The sequence below is a fragment of the Natator depressus genome, chromosome 10 (assembly GCF_965152275.1).
Source record: "Natator depressus isolate rNatDep1 chromosome 10, rNatDep2.hap1, whole genome shotgun sequence".
NCBI classification, from domain to species: Eukaryota; Metazoa; Chordata; order Testudines; family Cheloniidae; genus Natator; species Natator depressus.
The window spans coordinates 76401778-76421060 of NC_134243.1; the positions used below are offsets into that span (position 1 = coordinate 76401778).

Here is a 19283-nt window from a genome sequence, read left to right on the forward strand (position 1 = left end):
CTAGCATTTAGAGTCATTTTCCTCATGTGCCAACCAAGCAGTTCCTTACTCCAACAACTAAAATAGTGCTCAGTCGTTTGACTCTTTCCTCCACGTTTCCTGAACTGCTTTTCAAGAAAAAAGGACCTATTAACTTCTCATTGCAAGGGGATTTAAAGCTGCTCTGTACAGAACGGTGGATTAATGCCCCATGCTCAAAATGAAGAGGAGTTGGGCTGAGTTACTCCTTCAATACAAATACATTTGTTTCCTTACAATACGAGGTTTACAGTAGCTCAAGAGAGTTTCTTGTGCACATTTGCTTTTAAGGACAATTGTACCTTGCTTGCCCATTTCAGTTATTACAAGGGGTTTTGTTTGTTTGTTTGTTTTAAAAAGAGGGAAAGTAAGTGGTATTTATTTAAACTAAGGTGATGCACGTTTTCAAAGCCTTTTCGTCTGAGGGACAAAGCTTTTTGTAAACTTGGATATTGCAAATGGTAGACAACTTTTTTGTTCTTAAAGCCACTAGCAAGCATCCTTTGGTTATGCAGTTAACATGCACTTCCAGTTCTGTGGGAAACTGAGGCAGTTAAGGATTTTTTTTTTGCACTTGTTGAAATACAGTTATTCATTATTTGTATTAAAATAGTCCCCAGAGGCCCAAGGCACGAATGGGGTTCCCTTTTGCTGAGTGCTATACAACCCACACAACTAAAAGATAGTCTCCTGCTCCAAACAGCTTACAATGAAAATAAGGATGAGACAGGAGAGGAATGGTGTTGTACACAAAGAAGGATGTGGGGGAGGGGGAAGGGGGAGGAAATGTAAGATTAGCAGTGACAAGGACATAAGGCTTTAAATATTGGTAAATTCATAATATACAGGCAGCATACATTTTTTTTCTTACATATAAAAGGTGGGCAAGCAAGATTTCAATGACTCATTAACAAGCCACCTGCATAGCTATAATTAGTTTTAAATTAAACCTTATAATTACAGCTCCTTTGCTCCTTTCTACTTTCCTAAATACTTATCATGCCTTAATAAACTGTAAATCCCCATTACTAAGTCTATGTTTACTTAAATCTTCCAGCCTGTTAACCCTCTCATGGCAGTGCCCTGCATTCAGTGCTTCAATGCGCTGTGAAAACCTGAATTAGCAACAGTGAAACCTACCAATGGATTATGACCCAGTGTACCACAGTTGTCCACGAAGGCAGGGGCCCCTCAATAGACAGTCATCCTGTTATCCACAGCATGATTCAACTCCCTCCCTCTGATTTGATTTCGAGTCTTGTCACTTTTGTGCAGGACAGAGCTTTGTGGCAGCGCCAAGATTGCGGACTTTAAAAGTCCATGCTTTATCGTTAGGTATTCTTCCTGGCCTGGAGGGAAGACATAGCTCAGTGGTTTGAGCACTGGCCTGCTAAACCCAGGGTTGGGAGTTCAATCCTTGAGGGGGCCATTTAGGGATCTGGGGCAAAAATTGGGGATTGGTCCTGGTTTGAGCAGGGGGTTGGACTAGATGACCTCCTGAGGTCCCTTCCAACCCTGATATTCTATGATCCAGGTGTAGAAAGGTTAGTGGATTCCTGTAGGTGCTTTGCAGATATCTGCGACATGCCAGGGAAGCTGGCACCACGTAATATCTTCCAGAGCACACTAACTCATTTGTACAAGTTTAGTTAACTCTAAAAATCAGACTGATTTCCCAACGCATACCCCTGATCTTACAATATATTGCTTTCCCAAGCTCCCTTCTGCCTGACCTTCAGCTCCCAATACTAAGAGACTGCCTGCAACTGAGCCATTGTGGATCAAAGGTTCACACCTTTCCCAGCTCCCCCTCTCAGCCCAAGTTCCTTGATGAGGGCAACTCCTTTCCTGCTGGCAAATATCTGCTCTCCACCTTCTTATAGTAATTGTGGCCTCTAGCAAAGGCTAATATGTGAAATGGCTGTAAAAGAGCCACCCTAGCAACCAGATTCTTCCTTTTAGCAAGAAGCCTGGTCACCTGAAGCAGCAGTTATGCAGGAAGGAGGCAGATCCTGCAATAGCTGACCAGCAAGCATTCAGCAGACTACAGCATCAGAGCAGCTGCTCTAGTGAATTTGCTACTAAAAGCAGGACTGAAGGTTTCACCCTTAGAAAGTTCCCAGGAGGTTTGGTTCTATAGTAACTCTATTCCCATCTCTATCCTGCTCCTTGTCTCCTAACTGCCCCCCCCCCCCCGAGACCCCACCCCCATCCAACCCACCCTGCTCCCTGACTGCCCCAACCCCTGACAGGCCACCCGAGATTCCCACACTTATCCAACCCCCCCACCTTCCCCGTCCCCTGACCACCCCATCCAATCGCCCCCTGCTCCCTGTCCCCCGACTGCCCCCTCCGAGACTCCCCGCCCCTTATTCAACCCCCCGGCTCCAGCCCTGGCCCCCTTACCATGCCGCTCAGAGCGGCATGTCTGGCAGCCGCGCCGCCCGGCTGGAGCTAGACACGCTGATGCACTGCCCGTGCAGCGACGTGACTGCAGGGGAAGGGGGGACTGCGGGGAAGGGGCCAGGGGCTAGCCTCCCCGGTTGGGAGCTCAAGGGCCAGGCAGGACGGTTCCTCAGGCCGGATGTGGCCATAGTTTGCCCACCTCTGATTTAACTCAATGTTTTTTATTTGGACTCCATTCCACCACTTGTGTTAGTTAACAGTTCCTTAAATTTCATCTTTGCCCCCCTGCTTCGTACCCTTCTCCTACTGACCAGATGCTGGTTCCTCGCCCCCTCATGTCACAAGTTTGCTCACTGGAGCCGCTGAGTTGCTTTTTTGATTTAATAGATGACAATGTTTAGACTGAAGACCAAGTTTGCCATGATATCCTACTATTAACTGTGTTGAGGAACCAACTTGCAACTAGCTGTCTGGACCCTAAATCATAGGGATGCCAAGAGATCTGATAGAACACGTGGTTTCCTAGAGCAAGAGGAAGAACATGTCTGCTCAAGCTTCTCTTAGTGTCAGCCCTGACTATGGAATTTTAATTGAAATAACTAGAAAAGACGCTGTCATTTGAGTATATGAGGAGGAGTCAGGACCTCCTGTGCTCTAATTCTTGCCCTGACAGAGCCTCCCTTTGTGCCCTTGGGCTAGTTACTTAAACCCCTTTGCAAGAGGAAGATCATTGTAATTATCACAGAGGTGCAGTGAGGAAAAGGTGTTGCAAAACGCTTTGCTGCTGAAACACTTCATAAAATTCCAGACACAGGATTAGAACTCCTCTCAAAGTACAAATGAATCATTTTCCCCAATTTTCTTGGCGGTCAGGGTTAAAACTAGACTCCTTCAAGCTTACTTGAACACACAGCATTAGCCCATCTAAAAGTAAGCTGTAAAGTATTTCCTCACCCTGTTGTGAAAGAAGTCCACTGTATGCCTGAAGTCTGATCAGTAGAGACAACTGAAGGATTTTAAGTGAGTTAAAGAGGCTTAGTAAAAACTGGTAAGCTGTTCTGTCTCCCTATACTGGAAGAACATTTCTACCAGAGAATAGAGCAAGGGTCACCCAAGTAGCTCAAGACAGAACCCCGTACAGTCCCTGTGTGTAGTGCAGCATTAGTGCAGAACTGTAGTGTACACAGGACAGATGTAGCACCCTTCAGGGATACAAATGCAGCAATTGTAATGGAATGTACCAAGCATCTATCACAAAATAACATGCAGCAGTACGTCTCAAGTAAACAGGGTCTCTTCTGCCTATAACATTCACTTGATGAATCACTGAACACAATCTCTTGCACCATATGAAAATCTGCATGGTACACTGCTAACAGAAGCGAAGGAAACCCTGGTCTCAAGAACCCACCCACCACATACATACTTCAAAAGAAAAAAAAAAGACACCATTTTGGAAACCTGATAAAGAATTGTGTCAGCTAATGTAGTTTTTCTACTAGTGTGGATAGGTAGGTGTCTTTTAGACAACTCCTGTTGGCCCTAACCCCAAATGCTGCTCTCCTTCCATGCTCCCCTGTAATGCCCCATTCCATCCCAATCTAATTGTCCCCCCATGCTTCCCTCTGCCTCCCTACCCCACTACTTGTCCCCAACAGCCCCACTTCTTATCACTTTCCCCTTTACTGCCCTCAGCTTTTGTACATAGATATGTATCCATTCTAATGGATCGAAATATAGATATCAACTTTTAAAAGCTGGATTTAGCAAGAAAGGGGGGATGCTAATGGGGAGCAGAGTACTCTCCCTCCCACATGTCCCATCCCAACTGTGCCAATGTATTACAGGATATCACTGCCTCAGAGTTCGCATATCTCAAAAGGCAGCCAGTACTAATGGTTTGGGGTACCAAAGCAGACTTATGACTGAGCAGATACAAAAAAAACCCAAAACCCTTGTGCCAACTGAAGAGGAACAAGGCATTTTCTGAGGCCTTGAGTGCCTAGTGTGGTAAACACATATTTAATACTGGAATTCATGTTCTATATAGTTTTTTTTTTTTAAAAGTAGTAACATTAAACAGAGAATAGAGCTGGAGTTTATGTGCAGAAAAAAGGATTCACTTTCAGAGCACCCTGCCTTGTTAAATTCTGGGCCCCACTGTAGGATCGGGACCTTGGGTTGTAAGCTCTTTGGGGCAGGAATTTGCTTTCCTACATATCCTTAAAGTGCCCAAGCCAGCAAATGTCACTGTATAAGTAATGAATTTACATTATACCAGTGGTTCTCAACCAGGGATACACGTACCCCTAGGGATACACAGAGAAGGTACATCAACTCATCTAGATATCTGCCTAGTTTTATAACAGACTACATAAAAAGCCACTACAACCGAAAATTTCATACACTGACTTGTTTATACTGCTCTATATATTATACACTAAAATGGAAGTACAATATTTATATTCAAATTGATTTATTTCATAATTCTATGGTAAAAATGAGAAAATAAGCAATGTTTCAGACATGGTTTGCTATGACACTTTTGTATTTTATGTCTGATTTTGTAAGCAAGTAGTTTTTAAGTGAGGTGAAACTTGAGGGTACACAAGAGAAATCAGACTCCTGGAAGGGGTACAGTAGCCTGGAAAGGCTGAGAGCCACTGCATTATACCACCAAGACAGACAATGTTGCTGCAGAGTCTGGGCTGTCTGAAGTGCACTATGAATCCAGAGGCAGTTCAGTGGAGGCAAACTAACACTCTCTCCTTCATTCCACAATAATACAGTGGTGACATAACCCGCCAAAACATTTAGTTTTAATTCAAAATAAGGGAGTTACTGCCAAGTAATTAAACCCATTGAAGGCCTATAAGGGCTGGTACCTTCATTAGCACTAACTTATTCTTGGAACAGCGTTCTAACCAATCACACTGATTTTAAGTTATGTATATGAAAACTTGCCCACTATTATTCATGAAGCAACTTGTTCAGCCTTTTATAACAAATGTTGAGACCAACTTCAAGTGCCAATGCAGGCATACTGGGATGGAGAGAAGTATCCATTTGCCATATATTCTCAGTATTTCTGAAGGTATAAAGGGAAAAGCTACTCCAAATAGTCAGAATTTGCACAGTTGTGTGTCTCCCCACCCTTCTTACTGTACAGGAGGAAGACAACTCACCTCTGAAATTTCAGAAGATTCTTACTAGGACATTTATCATCTTCCTATATTATTTAATAGGAAAATGCTACCTGCCAAGCTTCAAAATATTTAACTAAGATCTGCAACCTATTTGTTAAGCACCAACTGTGTTCTCTGCAGATACGTGAAGACTATCCCTTTCCCTGACAACTTCACAGACTAAAGGCTTGTCTACACATAGAAATAAATCTGGAATAAGGTAGTGATTCCTGATTAATGCCATGTGTGGATGCTGTTATTCCACAACAACAGTGCCTTATTCCAAATTAGTTCAATCCACTTATTCCAAGTCTGAATAAGACACTTGGTGTGGAATATGAGTATCTATCATGGAATTATTCTAGATTAGCCATTTCTAACTAGTTCCCCATGTAGCAAAGCGTTCAGGCCCCAATTCTACAGTCAAATAGGATCTGGCACGGCTGGAGAAACCTTTGCTAGCAGATCCAAATGCAGGCTTGGGGTCTAAATATGATAGTGGAATGTCCTCTCCAACTTTAATTCAAAAACCAGAACACCAACACTACCTTAAATGTAGTGTACAAACCCTAAGTGAGTAGATCTCCTCTGATGCACATGCGCGCGCACACACACACACAAAAAGGCATTTGCATCATCAATATATTTGAATTTAAGCTAACTTTGGCTATTTTTTGTTTAATGAAATTTAAAAAAAAAAAAAAAAACACACAAAACGCAGCCACCATCTGTAACATAACTTGCCAGTTAACCAGATTCTCAAATTTCCGGTTGGTGAAAATGAAAACTAGAGTCAAGTTTGTGTCATTATTATTGTATGTGAAGTTGCTCAAACATAGCTGAAGGCAATTCTTGACAGTTTGCTTCAAGTGGTAATACAAGCAGAAATCCAATTTAAAGCAAGAAATAAAGTAGAACTAAGTTTTAAGTGCAACAGGACCAGTGAATCCTCTTCCAGATGAAATTTAACAGCAAGGTTTCTGAGAGTTCCCAATAGTACTTGCAGAGAAGTTGAGGACACTTAAAGGTCATGGTGTCCCAGGTATGCAAGAACAAAATGCCTACCTTTTAGATAATGAGGATTTCTGGCAAAAATTTAAGATGTCTCTAGCTGATAACCATGAAAGTTTACACCATCAGGAGTCCAGCTAAGCTTTTAAACACAGGAAATTAGTGCTAAGTGTTTAAAGCCTTTTAAGACTCAATTAAGGATATGTGGCAGCCCAGTAGACTAGAGAACCAAGTTCCATTTTCCAAATCAGAGGGCTTCAGGGCACAACTCACAGCAACTCTTCAGCAGGAAACTTGCTAAATGGCTAGACACATCCTGAACAACTAGTTCTCTATACGATGGACGGTACAAACCGTAGCCAGCAGATTATGTAGAGAAAAGAATAGAGATCTTGTACAGTGTAGTACACAGCAGAGTGTTAGAAGTGATCCTTTTTGTGACAGGGAGCTGGTGCTGCAGATTGCTGTTTCACAGCCACTTTTATCTACCAGAGGGCTAGAACCTCCACTGCAGTCCAAAGCCAAGTTCTAGCTTACCATACAGAAACATTTTAGTGCAGTGTATATGGGAGGGTTAAGATATTCAGCTCCCATTATTAATTGCAGCTGTACATCTAAACACATCACAGCACATGAAGTTTCATCCCAGCCAAGTCAGCAAAAAGGAAAAACTGCAGCACTAATGGATGTCTGTATTCCACAGACAGTGACCTTATAAAAGGAAGCTGTTGAAGCAGAAGGAGATTTATTTTTTTAAGAGACTTAATTCTTCTCAGTATTTTTTCCCCTTTTCTTCTCTCAGTTGGAGGCATACTGTACGGATAAGAATGAAAAAAAGATCAGGAATACGAATTGGGAAGATACGAATACAACATGTCAGGAACCGATCCTGTTGTATCAACAAAATATAACTGACAGTTTACTAAAGCCTTTGTATACACTAGCATACCATGACCAGCAAAGAGAGCTGCTTAGAAAGCAGCTGTTTTAGTGATACATCAGGATGGAGAGATCTATTGTATATAATTTCGCCATGCTGACTTCCCAACAGCATTAATAAAGGCCCTGGAAACAGATTAGTGCTACCAGCTTTTACAAAGTTGGTTGTTTTGGAGCACCCAGGACTACAGGTACAGTCTAGCAGTAGCACAGGTCTAGACAAACCCAGCACACTGTTGGTGCTACATAAATAGTAATTTAAGACTTATTTTTAAAGATTGAGGGATTGAAAGCAGGTCCCCCTCTTCACTTTTTTTTTTTTAAAAGGTCATTTTCACTTGACATTAAAAGGGATACAGTCAACTAAAAAAGCAATCCTGAAAGCACTGTGCCTATTACTATAAGTACCACCTAAGATTTTAGTCTTTGTTGTAGTAATCTCTCTTTATAGTTTAACTGCTTTGTGCATTTGACAAGTTTGCCTAGACAGTGAAGCAGTGAAATTGACTATATAGGGTTTCCCTTTGGGAGAAAAGCCAACACAAAACAATGAGACAGCCATTTAAAAAAGAAATGTGGTACTGCCAACCCATAAATATTGGCAAGACCCAAGGGATCCTTTGGGCAGGTGTAATATCCAAAAAAGACTAGATTTCAAGTTGATTGTGGATATACTATCAAGTCTATCAAGACACTTTTCGAAGAATTTCCCCCTTCTCCAATGGTTTCTCAAGTCTTCACACAACTTCTCTCCACAAGTACATGTCTGAATTAGGAATCTGGGATGAGGGGAAATTCTACTGAAGTTTTTTATCCAGCAAAGCAATAAAGCCTTTGCTGACTGTACTCAAGACAATGACTAATCTTGATAGCTCCCCACATTCACACTACATTGATACTAATTCATGAAAGAATGGCTGAACTTCAGAAGACTGAAGGAAGACCTAAGGTACTTTTATTTTTATGCTTGGCATCAGCAGAGACTACATTTCATTGTTCAACTTTCAAATTTTTATAACCGTCAGCTTAGACATTACTATAGGTCATCTAAGAGCAGATTCCTCTGTATTCTCATGAAAACTGGGTCAAACCCTAACAAAAACAAACAAAAAAACCCAACATTACGTACAAGTCAGATACAAGTGCACATCGTACAATTCCCTCCTCCCACCCCCAACAACATGGCCAGGAGTCAAAAAGTATTTGTGCTAAAACTGCACATACACAAAATGGAGCTGTCTCCAGGGTCTTTGGGTTCAAACAGCAAAGCAATCAAAATACTTCACAAACCTCAAACTTCTGCTTTAAGGCTTTGCTGATCTGCGACTGCAGAAGTTACTAAGAAAAGGCTTATGAGTTTTCAGTCAGATTTTGCTTTCTTTTAAGTAACTTAGATGATGTAGAAGTTACAGTTTGGATGTGAATCCTAAGTTACCTCCCATTCCAAATGCTGAAACCCTTGTCCACCCTGTGGCCTTCCTGCATCTACGGAGAAGCTTCCTCAGCTTTGACCTCCCTGCTTCTCCCCTCACCAATCTGCCGAAAGTGCTGTTTTTAGAGTTATGATGCTCTGCTCACCTCCCTCTACCTCCCCCCAAGCTCTTCACTGGTTCCCTATTGCCTGCCGCATCAAGGTCAAGTTTTTTTGCACTCATTTCCAAGGCCTTGCGCAATTCTGCCCCTGCCTACATATGGTCACCACCTATTCTTGTCCATTGTCTCTCCTGCAAGGTACTCGTTTCTCCTCAGCCATGCACACAATGTTTGAAATCCATTCTTCAGCTCCTGTATGCTAAATGGAATTGCTCTTAAAAAGACAAAGCAGACTTCCATGAAGCCTTTCAATGACAGTGCCATCAAAGTTACAGTTTAAAAGTCTTTAGTAATTCAAGGTTCTCTCCAAACTAATCATGGCATACATACAGATGGTCTGCATCAGATTCATCTAGGCACCTTGTGCATGGGTACACATGGCAACACGTACACCGATGGCATCAATTTATAACCCGGCTACCCACGTTTTTGAAAGACAGGTTCATTTTAAAGTAGTACATGGCCTGATGTCAGAACGGACTGCATGTCAGAGAGATACTGATGTAAAGCAATACTGAAGGCCTGATTTCCAGAAATACTGACCTCAGCTGGAGTCGTGGATACTCAGCATTGTGGAAAAATGTTGGAGATGACAAATTCAAGAACTGACATGATGCTACACTGGTCCTCAAGGTTAACAAAGACACATGCTGTACCCTGCTTCTCAAAGGCCTTCACAACTCTATTTTAATATTTATTAGACTAAACAGGCAAGTACAGAGTATTCCAATAAAATCATCTCATCGGGGCTAATGGTGCAGCATCAGAGAGTCAATAGAAGCTCTGCCCTTGAAGTTAATGTAGCATAGGATCAAGCTTTAAGTGGGCCACATGAAGCCCGTCAGCACTGCCAGTCAGTCAGCCAGTTAGTCTCCAATACCTTTTTGACACAGTGAAGGAGAAGTTTCCTTCTCAGGAGAGAAACCCACAGAACTGGAGACTAGTCACACACTAACAGTTGTATATTTGTGCTAGTACTTGCTGTTTCCCTCCCTAACCAACACAGGATTTCTCTGACTTCTGGCCACTTTAGAGCCCCTAAACACTTTCCTCCTGCCCCCGCATTTGAGAGCCTTATATACAGAAATGGAACGTTTGGGGGGATGCCTACGTCTCTATCTGATGCAATGCAAATGTTTTAGAAGGAAACCCTGTTCTAGTTAGCTGCACTTCAGAGAAGCTATTATCCTCATTTAAATCTGAGTGAAAAAGGCCAGACAAAAATACTAATGCAAGACTCCCCCTTCTTCCAAACATTTCCTTTCCACTAAGGATTCATAATTGGACTTATGTGAATCTGACAAACTTCTTCTTCTCAACCCACAACAGAATACAATAATATAAAGCACTCGACTCTCCCTGGCTTCCTTTACATTACCTCTCACACGTAAAGACGTTTTGAAAATATGTTTTCTATTTTGATGCTTTGGTGTGGAAAGCACTCCCCTCCCAATACTGCTAGGTAAACTAGGAAATGGAGTTTCTATTAAGACACATGGACCAATACATTTTTTAAAATGACTTTTCAGGTCTAGTTAAAATAGAAAAGTGTTACATGATTATTCTTTTGAAAACATTATTCTTTTGAAAACTGAAGTTTCCAGTAAGAGACTTTCACCAGGGCACAACACTGTCTAGGTTCTTATTCTGCACCAATCACTGTAATAGGAGGAAAGAAAAGCGTTTGACACTATGAGAGGGCAAAATGGCACAAATGGTTTATAACACAACTGAAGAAAGTTGGATGCATATCTTGCAGCTTTGCCAATTACAGTGGAGTCGCGTCTTATCCATGTTATTTGATTGCCAGAACACAGGCAGGAGATTTTTGTTCTTGCCTTTTAGGGCATGGGGATTTGCAGCCCTGTAGAGCAAGCCCGGCTTTATTAAATGCCCAACCGCATTGCCACAAAACACCGCAGTCACACGGTCTTTAGACGCTTTGAAGCCAGGGGCTTGTCTTTCTGATTTCGAAGTGTAAGTGCGGTTGGGCATTTTTTTCCAGAAGAGCCCAGTCTCGTCAGCATTAAAAACTTGTTCCGGAAGATAACCCTTTTCTTCTATGATTTTCTTTAATTGTTCGGGGTAGGCTTTTGCTGCCTCTTCATTGGCAGATGCAGCTTCACAGGTAGTCTGCACATTTTTGAGGTTGAAGCGGTTCCTAAAACTGTTAAGCCAACCTTGGCTGGCTTTGAATTCCTTCTCATGAGAAGGCTGTCCCTCTTCAGCAGGAGGTTTGAACAGCGTGAAGAGCCTTTTCTTGCAACGTGTTGCCATCGATAGGCACACATTTATGGTTCATGTCTTCCAGCCATAAGTTTAATGTCTTTTCAGTCTTCACTAAAGTCTTATCACGCACCTAGCTTGTCACCTTAGCAATTATTGGAGCACTTGATGCCACGGCTTGATGAACTTCTCTCTTTCAAATCTTGATGGCACGGATGCTAGATTCGTTGCAACCATATTTATGTGCTGCGTTGGAGACCAACATACCGTCTCCCAATAAATCCAACACAGCCAGTTTTTCCTCCAGCGTTGGAACAGATCGCTGTTTCTTCGGTTGCGCGCCAGACGAAGTAGCTGGCTTGCGTTTAGGGGCCATGTTGTACGAAAAATACTTACAGTATCTTTAAACACTAGAATCACACTCAGCGTGGCAAGATGCTCACACTATGAGAGTCACGCGGGAACTCAGACCGACCGAGTGAACAGCAGATTCACGTCTCCCATCTCATGCTCACACCGGGGCATACGCTCATTGAGTGGAATGGTGGGTGGAATCGCCCACACTATTTACAGGTATCTTGTTATTTTTCTTTTTTTTTTTTTTGCCGAGCGCATATAGTTGAATTCGCGTAAGTTAAATATGCATATGATGCGACTCACCTGTACCAGCAGTTGTGAATAACTTGGATAAAAGTGATCAGGATTCCTGTGAACAGGAATGGAACTCTTTACATAGTATTTTTATGGCAAGAGCAACTAAAAAAAAAATGCATCACCTGCTACTGAAAGATGACCCCATGGGTGAGATGTTGCTAAAGAAAATACAAGACTCAAAATGAAACTCAAAATAAATGAAACTCAAAATAGAAAAGTGACTTTTCTTTAAAAAATGAAGGCATTGCAATAGCTTTGCATCAGAACGGAAGCCAGCTTTCTTCAGTATGAGCAACTGAAATTGGTACACTGGCACAATGTTGCACTAAGGCAGAAACTGAACTAGCCAGTCTTCACTCTCCAAGCAGAGACAAATGCAAAGTAGTAAACTAATTGCGAAAGAGAAGATTTTATCACACGTATATCAAACATTCTCGCCTCAGCCCTGGCATCATCCCTTTAAGATTGAAATACCTAGATTCTCTAGGACTGTGGGGTCCAGTCCTCATGGGATCAACTCAGCCCTTTATCCTCCCCAACGTAGGTAAATTAAGCTCCACATACTTTATGCTGGGGATGGGAAGGGGTGTCAGGTTTTGAAAGAAAGACCTTATAACCTAGGTCCTGTCTGTTCTCTGTGGACATATGATATTCCATGGCCCTGTTCATCCTTGGTATAATTTGTCCTCTCCCCCTGCTGTCATGCAATGTGTTGTGCCCTAATTGTTGAGTGGTTACTCCCATTGACCCTAGGAGGTGGCTGCATTTCATAGTTGCTTGTTAAGCACAAATGACAGGTTCAGCACTCTACCACACACAAAGAAAAGGAACAATCACTGATAAAAAGAGATTTTACAACCTCAGACACACCAGCGAAAGGATAAAACCCAGAGAGAGGAACAATCGACAGTGCTATCGCCCCCCCCCCACACACACACACACCCCCAAGCATTCAGGTCAACAAAGTTTATTCACAACTTGTCTTGTGGGCATCATGGAAGTAGTGGGTTTACATGAGATTTGTAATGAAGAAGGTTGATAGCTTAGTGGAGTGCACTTCATGAGTAAGAGGCAGCACAGAAGTCAGCACCGAATACAAGAATGAAACAAGATGGGTTTTGAGGCTGATATCTTTGATCAAGCAGAAGGTACAGGAGGAACACGAGGATCCAGGACCAGACATGTAGGCTGGGACAGAGCTTTGATGCAGCAGTAGAGGGGTGCCTAATGGTCAGGACAGAAGATGACTGTTTTGGTGGTGGCTGGAGTTAAAAGGGAGAGGGAGAAGAGGTGGTTGCAGTTATCAAAATACATGTGACCCCCAGGGTGTCAATAAGGGTAACAGCAATGGAGAGTAGAAGGGGGAAAATACAGGGCCTAGCAGAGTTTTCCCCAACGATGTTCCACAAATGTATGGCAAAGTACTGGTAAACACTTGCTCATGCAAGCAGCCCCTACTGACATCAGTGAAATTACTCACATGAATAGGGGCTTCAAGATTTGGGCCATTAAAGCTCTTTGGAACTCTTCTAAATGGAAGTTATGAGCAAGGAACTTTTTTTTTTTTTTTTTTTAAAGCAATTAGAGTCTAATTTGCTAAGCCCTACAAGAACTGTAAAGAGGGAACTAATTTGAGGTATCCTAAAGAATGCAATACTAACACCCCCAGAAGGCAGGGGATGGAATAAAACTTCCTTCCACCCAAAGTCTGTTGCAATACAATGCATTGCATTTTAGCCATAGTGATCTCTTGCTTGACACTCATGAATAAAGTTAAGACATGGAAAATGTTGTTTAAACACTAACCTTTCCTAACACAGCTGGTTAAGGCAGTTGCATTGCTTAACAGAGCCATTGTTTTATTTTACATAACATTCCCTAGGCACATTTAATTCAGTTGTCTGGGCACTGAGGGAATCAGATCAAAGACCAAAGTATGACAATTTTTAAATTAAAAAGCCCTCAGTGAAATGAAAGTACAGCTACTCCCTAAAGCAGTAATGTGCTTTCATAATTGAAACTGCTACCCAGCCATTCCTCCCTCTCCCTCTCTCCCGAAGAACACTAAACCTTACATTCTCACTCACACTGCAGGGGTAATTTTTAAGAGTTTGTGCTATTTTCCCCCTCCACACATACTAATTTTAGACAATCCACCACATCTGAGAGAAGACAACATTCTGAATAGCTTAAAAATGCTCAAGCATTTTGCTTTTCCTCAGCATTATTAGCAGTCTAGTTCTGCTACATGTCACTCACTTTTTTATTTTGTTTCTCTTACCTCCTCAAAGTGTGACAGCTCTAAAAATGATTCAAGATTTCAGGCCAAATTTTGGTCCTACTGAAATCAATGGCTGTTTTGCTATTTGTTTCAATCGGACCAGGATTTGAGCATTTAATAGTTTCAAGTGATACCTGATGTAGCTATTTACATGGAAGTTGTTACAATCGTCTGCTCTAGGCCCAATAACTATTTTAAATAGGAGAACTAAGAAAAAAGTGGTTTGATCCTTTCTCTGTAAAGCACCTACCACACTAGTAAATCATTTCAGGTCTAGAAATATAGAAGAAGTGACAGCACCACTGCCATTCCAGAGCTCATCTTCGCCGGTGTCCAGATTTCATTTTTTATATATAAAACATCTACACGTGCCAAGATGAATGCAGTTGAAAAGCTCTCTCCATCTCAAGGACCTGATCCAATGCCTATTGACTCCACTGAGCTCCAATTGGGCCCACAAGGCACTAAATGGTAACTTCTCAGGAGAAGCAATCAGTAACTATTTCAAAAATTTAAACTGACTTGCTGTCAAAATGAAACCAAGTCACTTAGTTAATAATAGCTTCCAAGTCAATTAGTTAGTAACAGCTTCAGGTACTATCTCTGACTCAAGTCCCTCTGTCAATTTCTGTGGTTTTACAATTTTCTTTTTTTAAAAAAAGCTCCCCCTTTTCCTATGTGAGAGCTCACAGTTAGGGGAAACTATACACAGAGCTGCCAGAACACAAAGAGTAAGCCCTTGGAACAAAAATATATGAGTGTAAAGCAATCTTCCTCTGACCTTTTATCGGAAGTAATCTTCAGTGTTCTTTCCAAGTGTGATTAAGTTGGTGTCCCTTTAAAGAGAACTGAACTCATGTTTGGCCACATATTTAGATTCTGTAGGGACAGGCTTTTACAGAACTACAGATTGATGGAAGTGATTCCACTGTATTTTTTTAAAAAACTCCAATGTAAGTAGCTGAACAGAATTATTCTTCTGCAACATTTACAACCAAACTTTGAAGCCTAGAGAACTGTATGGATCTGAATTGTCCATGAGGATAACAAAGTGTAAATAATAAACAGCATTGTAAACAGCAGGTTGTGGGGTTTTTGAGATCCTGAAGCTGCAATCAGATCTCCTTGGGCAGATATCAGTGGCTGTCAGTACAGGTGGGGGGAAGGGACAGGGGAGGGAAAAGGGAGGGGGAGGATAAGCCCCTCTGAAGACCAGTCTCCACCCACAAGTCCAACAGCAGGAATCAGCAAATATCCAACAAGTAACAGAACCATACCTGAGCTGTAGACACTTCCCTGTAGGCAGTTTCATGTTTAATTATCTGCAGACTCAGAACTGCATGCAGTGTGACAATGTTAAATGCTTGAGAGATTAAACATTTGTTTGGCAATAGGTATACATTGAGTGAAAGACTAAGACAGATACATGTAATTATTTTACAGGTCTATAGGCCTTGTGTGCTCCAACACTGGTAAGCAGTCTGGTTTTCCATTAGTTTTCAATACTGATCTCACAGACAAGTTGGTTAAGCACAAACTAGAAACCAAGAACACCCACTCATGGCTCTGACAGTCAGCAAATCACTCAGGGACCTAATTTCAGAGGTGGTGAGCACCTGCAGCTCCCTATTAAATTCATACGGGCTTGTGAATGCTGAGCCCCATTTGATAAACTAAAACAAGACAGAAAGAAAGACACCACTTTGATTTAGCTTTCCCCTCAAGTTTCTATTTGTAAAACGGGGGTGATGAATATTCTTACCTCACAGCACAGGGATGGTAAAACTATGAGACACTCAGCTTACATGTCACACCTCTACCTGAAGACTTTTTAAAAAATATATATATATATATATATATATAACAAATTAACATCCAAGAGTAGTGTAACTGAAAGGGTAGACTAGTTACCAGATTTCCCCCAGTTTGGTTCATTTAGGAGACATTTTTCTCCGTGAAGTCACATATCCATTCGTGTGGGGGTTTCACAGGATGACAGGAAGGAGAAAAATTATTTTCAAGAGCAATAGGACAATTTTATTGTAAAGCTAGAAAGAAAAGCAGGGGAACTCTGGGACAGGTGCAATATCCAGAACTACTTTAACCGATTTTAAATTTATATTATACAAAATTAGATGTCAGGTAGGCCATATCCCATTTGCTTGTGTTTGGGACATGCTATTATCCTGTACAAAACATCACACCTTTCGCCCCCACATGCCTCATTTCTTGTGTTCATGTTCTTACCTCATAAGACCAGACACACTGCACTCCTGCAAATCTCCGCACACATCTTCCCACTTCCACATCCTCATGAGTGGTGTACATCTCTTGCAAGCACTCTCCAATGTGAGGCACCATTCTGCGCAGCACCTCCCGGCTCATGATCACGCCAGGTCCTCCCATGCAGAAGTTCTCACCAGGTTCCAAGGCCAGTTTCCCCATCTCTTCGGTAGTGCCAAGCCCAGTCTGCCCAAGGAAGAGGGGTTCACTGCTGTTCAAACTCCTAAGGAAGCTCTCCAGTCTGTCCCCCTTAATGTAAACATCATCATCTGCTCTCATAAACCATTCGTAATTGTCCAAGTAGTTGTCATGCATGTACTTGAGCATCATAAAGGATTTCTTCTGGGGTGGGTAGGAGTCATCCACGCCTTGTAGCGGCACTATTGGGATTGGAACAGAGGTGTCAGAACCCTCACTGGAGAAGAATTCGACCTTGCCAGGAATGGTTTTGGACCAGGTTCTAGAATGAAAATACAAAGTTAAGTTTATAGACAGAGCACATCACAGTACAAGTCAAACATACAGGAAAAAGTGACTCAGGAGGACCATTTGTTTTAAGAATTTCCTCCCTTTTTAATTCTCTTGAAATGCGGTCTTCCTTCCATAAAAGCGATAGTCACGTACAGTGGTAAGAACCATATAAGACAGCAGTTCTCAAACTGTGAGTTGCAACTCCAATGTGGGTTGCTATCCTGCTTTAATGGGGTCACCAGGGCTGGCGTTAAGACTCAGTGGGGCCAAGGGCTAAAGCTCAAGCCCCACCACCAGAGGCTGACGCCAAAGCCCATGGGCTTCCGCCCTGGGCAGTGGGCCTCAGGCTAAGGCCCTGCTGCCTAGGACTGAAGCCCTCAGGCACACAGGGTGTGGGTGTGTCATGTAGTTATTTTTGTTGTCAGAGGGGTGCAATGAAGTTTGATATACGACGTCCAAGCTATTCCAACATGACATGCTTCTGAGCTTAAGTTTCTAGTTTCAAGATGGGCTAACAATCAAGCTCCTCCAAAACTAAATGTGGAATTTTCAGAAAGTGCTCAGTGTTAGCCTAACTCTGTCCCCACTGACATTGGGCATAAGACTCCCATTGAAGTCAAAGGGAACTATGTTAGGCTAATCCTGAGTGCCCTTGAAAGTACCATCTAGAGTCCTTACAAAGGACTATATAACTGTAAAGTATGAATACCAGTCAGATGCAGAGGGAAGAACAACATTTGGGACCTCCTAGATACTGACTTTGTTTAAGCTACTACCTTCCTCCCCCCCACCCCGAAAGTTTTTGCAAAATTTAGGAAAATAAGTTTCTTTTAATTACTAAGAATGTATTTTCAAGTTTGTGCAGATGACAGAACAGTTTGAAGCTAATTTTGTGTAGATGAAAAGTTTCCCTGCACATTTTTCAGTCCCTACTTCTGTCCACTGGTGCCTAGGTTAATCTATAGTTTCAGAGGTGCAGAATGAACAGATGACCATTTTTTTGCATTAACTTATGAAAAGTCTGTACCCCACAGAAGGAAAGACTCTAGGACAGATGGGTAAACTAGTGGTGTTTTCCACCCAGGAGCTGGCAGATTGAATAGGTAGGCTCTGATGGAGGAAGAGATCTTTCTTCCATGCAGCAACCCATTATGCAGGGGAAGAAACAGGAAAGGTCACCTCAAACTCATCTGCCCCCTACCAGCTGGAGGCTTATGGAAAAGCAGCCCCAAAGAATGGGGCATGAATAGCAGCACAGTAGAATCCTAACAGATGGACTTCTCTTCTTACCATGGTATTACCCCTCACAGCCACATTTTGTATCAGTCTCTGGAGAATGGGAATGCAGATTTTTTTTTAAGTCCTACTCAAAGTTCTGATATTAAGTGTTCCATGATCCCACAAGCTCAGCTTCTAGTTCACAAACACAGCAAAAGAAACCAAAAGGAAGAGAAAGGACAATTGAAATGGAGGGTTAAAAAGGTAACAGCCACCACTTGGGTTGACAGCAGGGTTTGAACCTAGGACCCTGCAGAGCTAAAACCATGATACTCTACCACTTCAGCTAAAGAATTAAAGGATGGGATTTTCAAACAGGACAAAGATACTTAAAATGGCTTTCAATAGAACTAGCACTCCTAAGTCACTTAAGACATTTATGGATCTCCTACTTCTGATGTGGATCAGCTCCCAGAAGACGACAGACCCATACTCCCCTAAAGAGGTTAGGAAAGAAGTGGGGTTTAAATAGGAATGGGTATTTGTGGACAAGAAATGGCAGGCTTTTCCAAGCATAAAGGGGATGTCTCATGAGACAGGGAGCTGGGAGAGGAAATGGGATCAGCAATATAGACAGGGCCTATGGAATATCAGCCACTCTTCCAGCCAGGAGCCCTCATTTGTGTAGAGCTGTGTAAAGACATAGCATCGGTCTTCAGACTTCACCAGCAACCTCTAGCAAAGCCTGCCTAGCGCTTATGTACATGGGCAGCTGGCCTCTTTACGCTTAGGAGGACTCCTCTTTACACCTCTTCTGAGTCACAGTCAAGCAAAGACTCTCTAGAGACATTTTAAGTTATGCAGCTATTAAACGTTTTACATCCTTGCTCTTAGAAACTTATGACTTTTAGATCACTGGGATTTGTTTAATGCAATTGCTGCTCACAAAGAGGAAAGAGTATTCTGTGTAGAAAGACATGGAATGCAGTTTTAATCAG

The 19283-nt window shown here is 42.1% G+C and overlaps 1 protein-coding gene across 1 annotated transcript in view; it reads right to left on the bottom strand.

Annotated features, from left to right (window-relative positions):
• CHSY1 (chondroitin sulfate synthase 1) overlaps nucleotides 1-19283 on the bottom strand; it is a 99009-nt gene that overhangs the window by 69426 nt on the left and 10300 nt on the right. The window contains exon 2 of the mRNA XM_074966550.1: nucleotides 16561-17056. Coding sequence (XP_074822651.1) covers nucleotides 16561-17056 — 496 coding nt within the window. The remainder of the gene's footprint in view (nucleotides 1-16560; nucleotides 17057-19283) is intronic.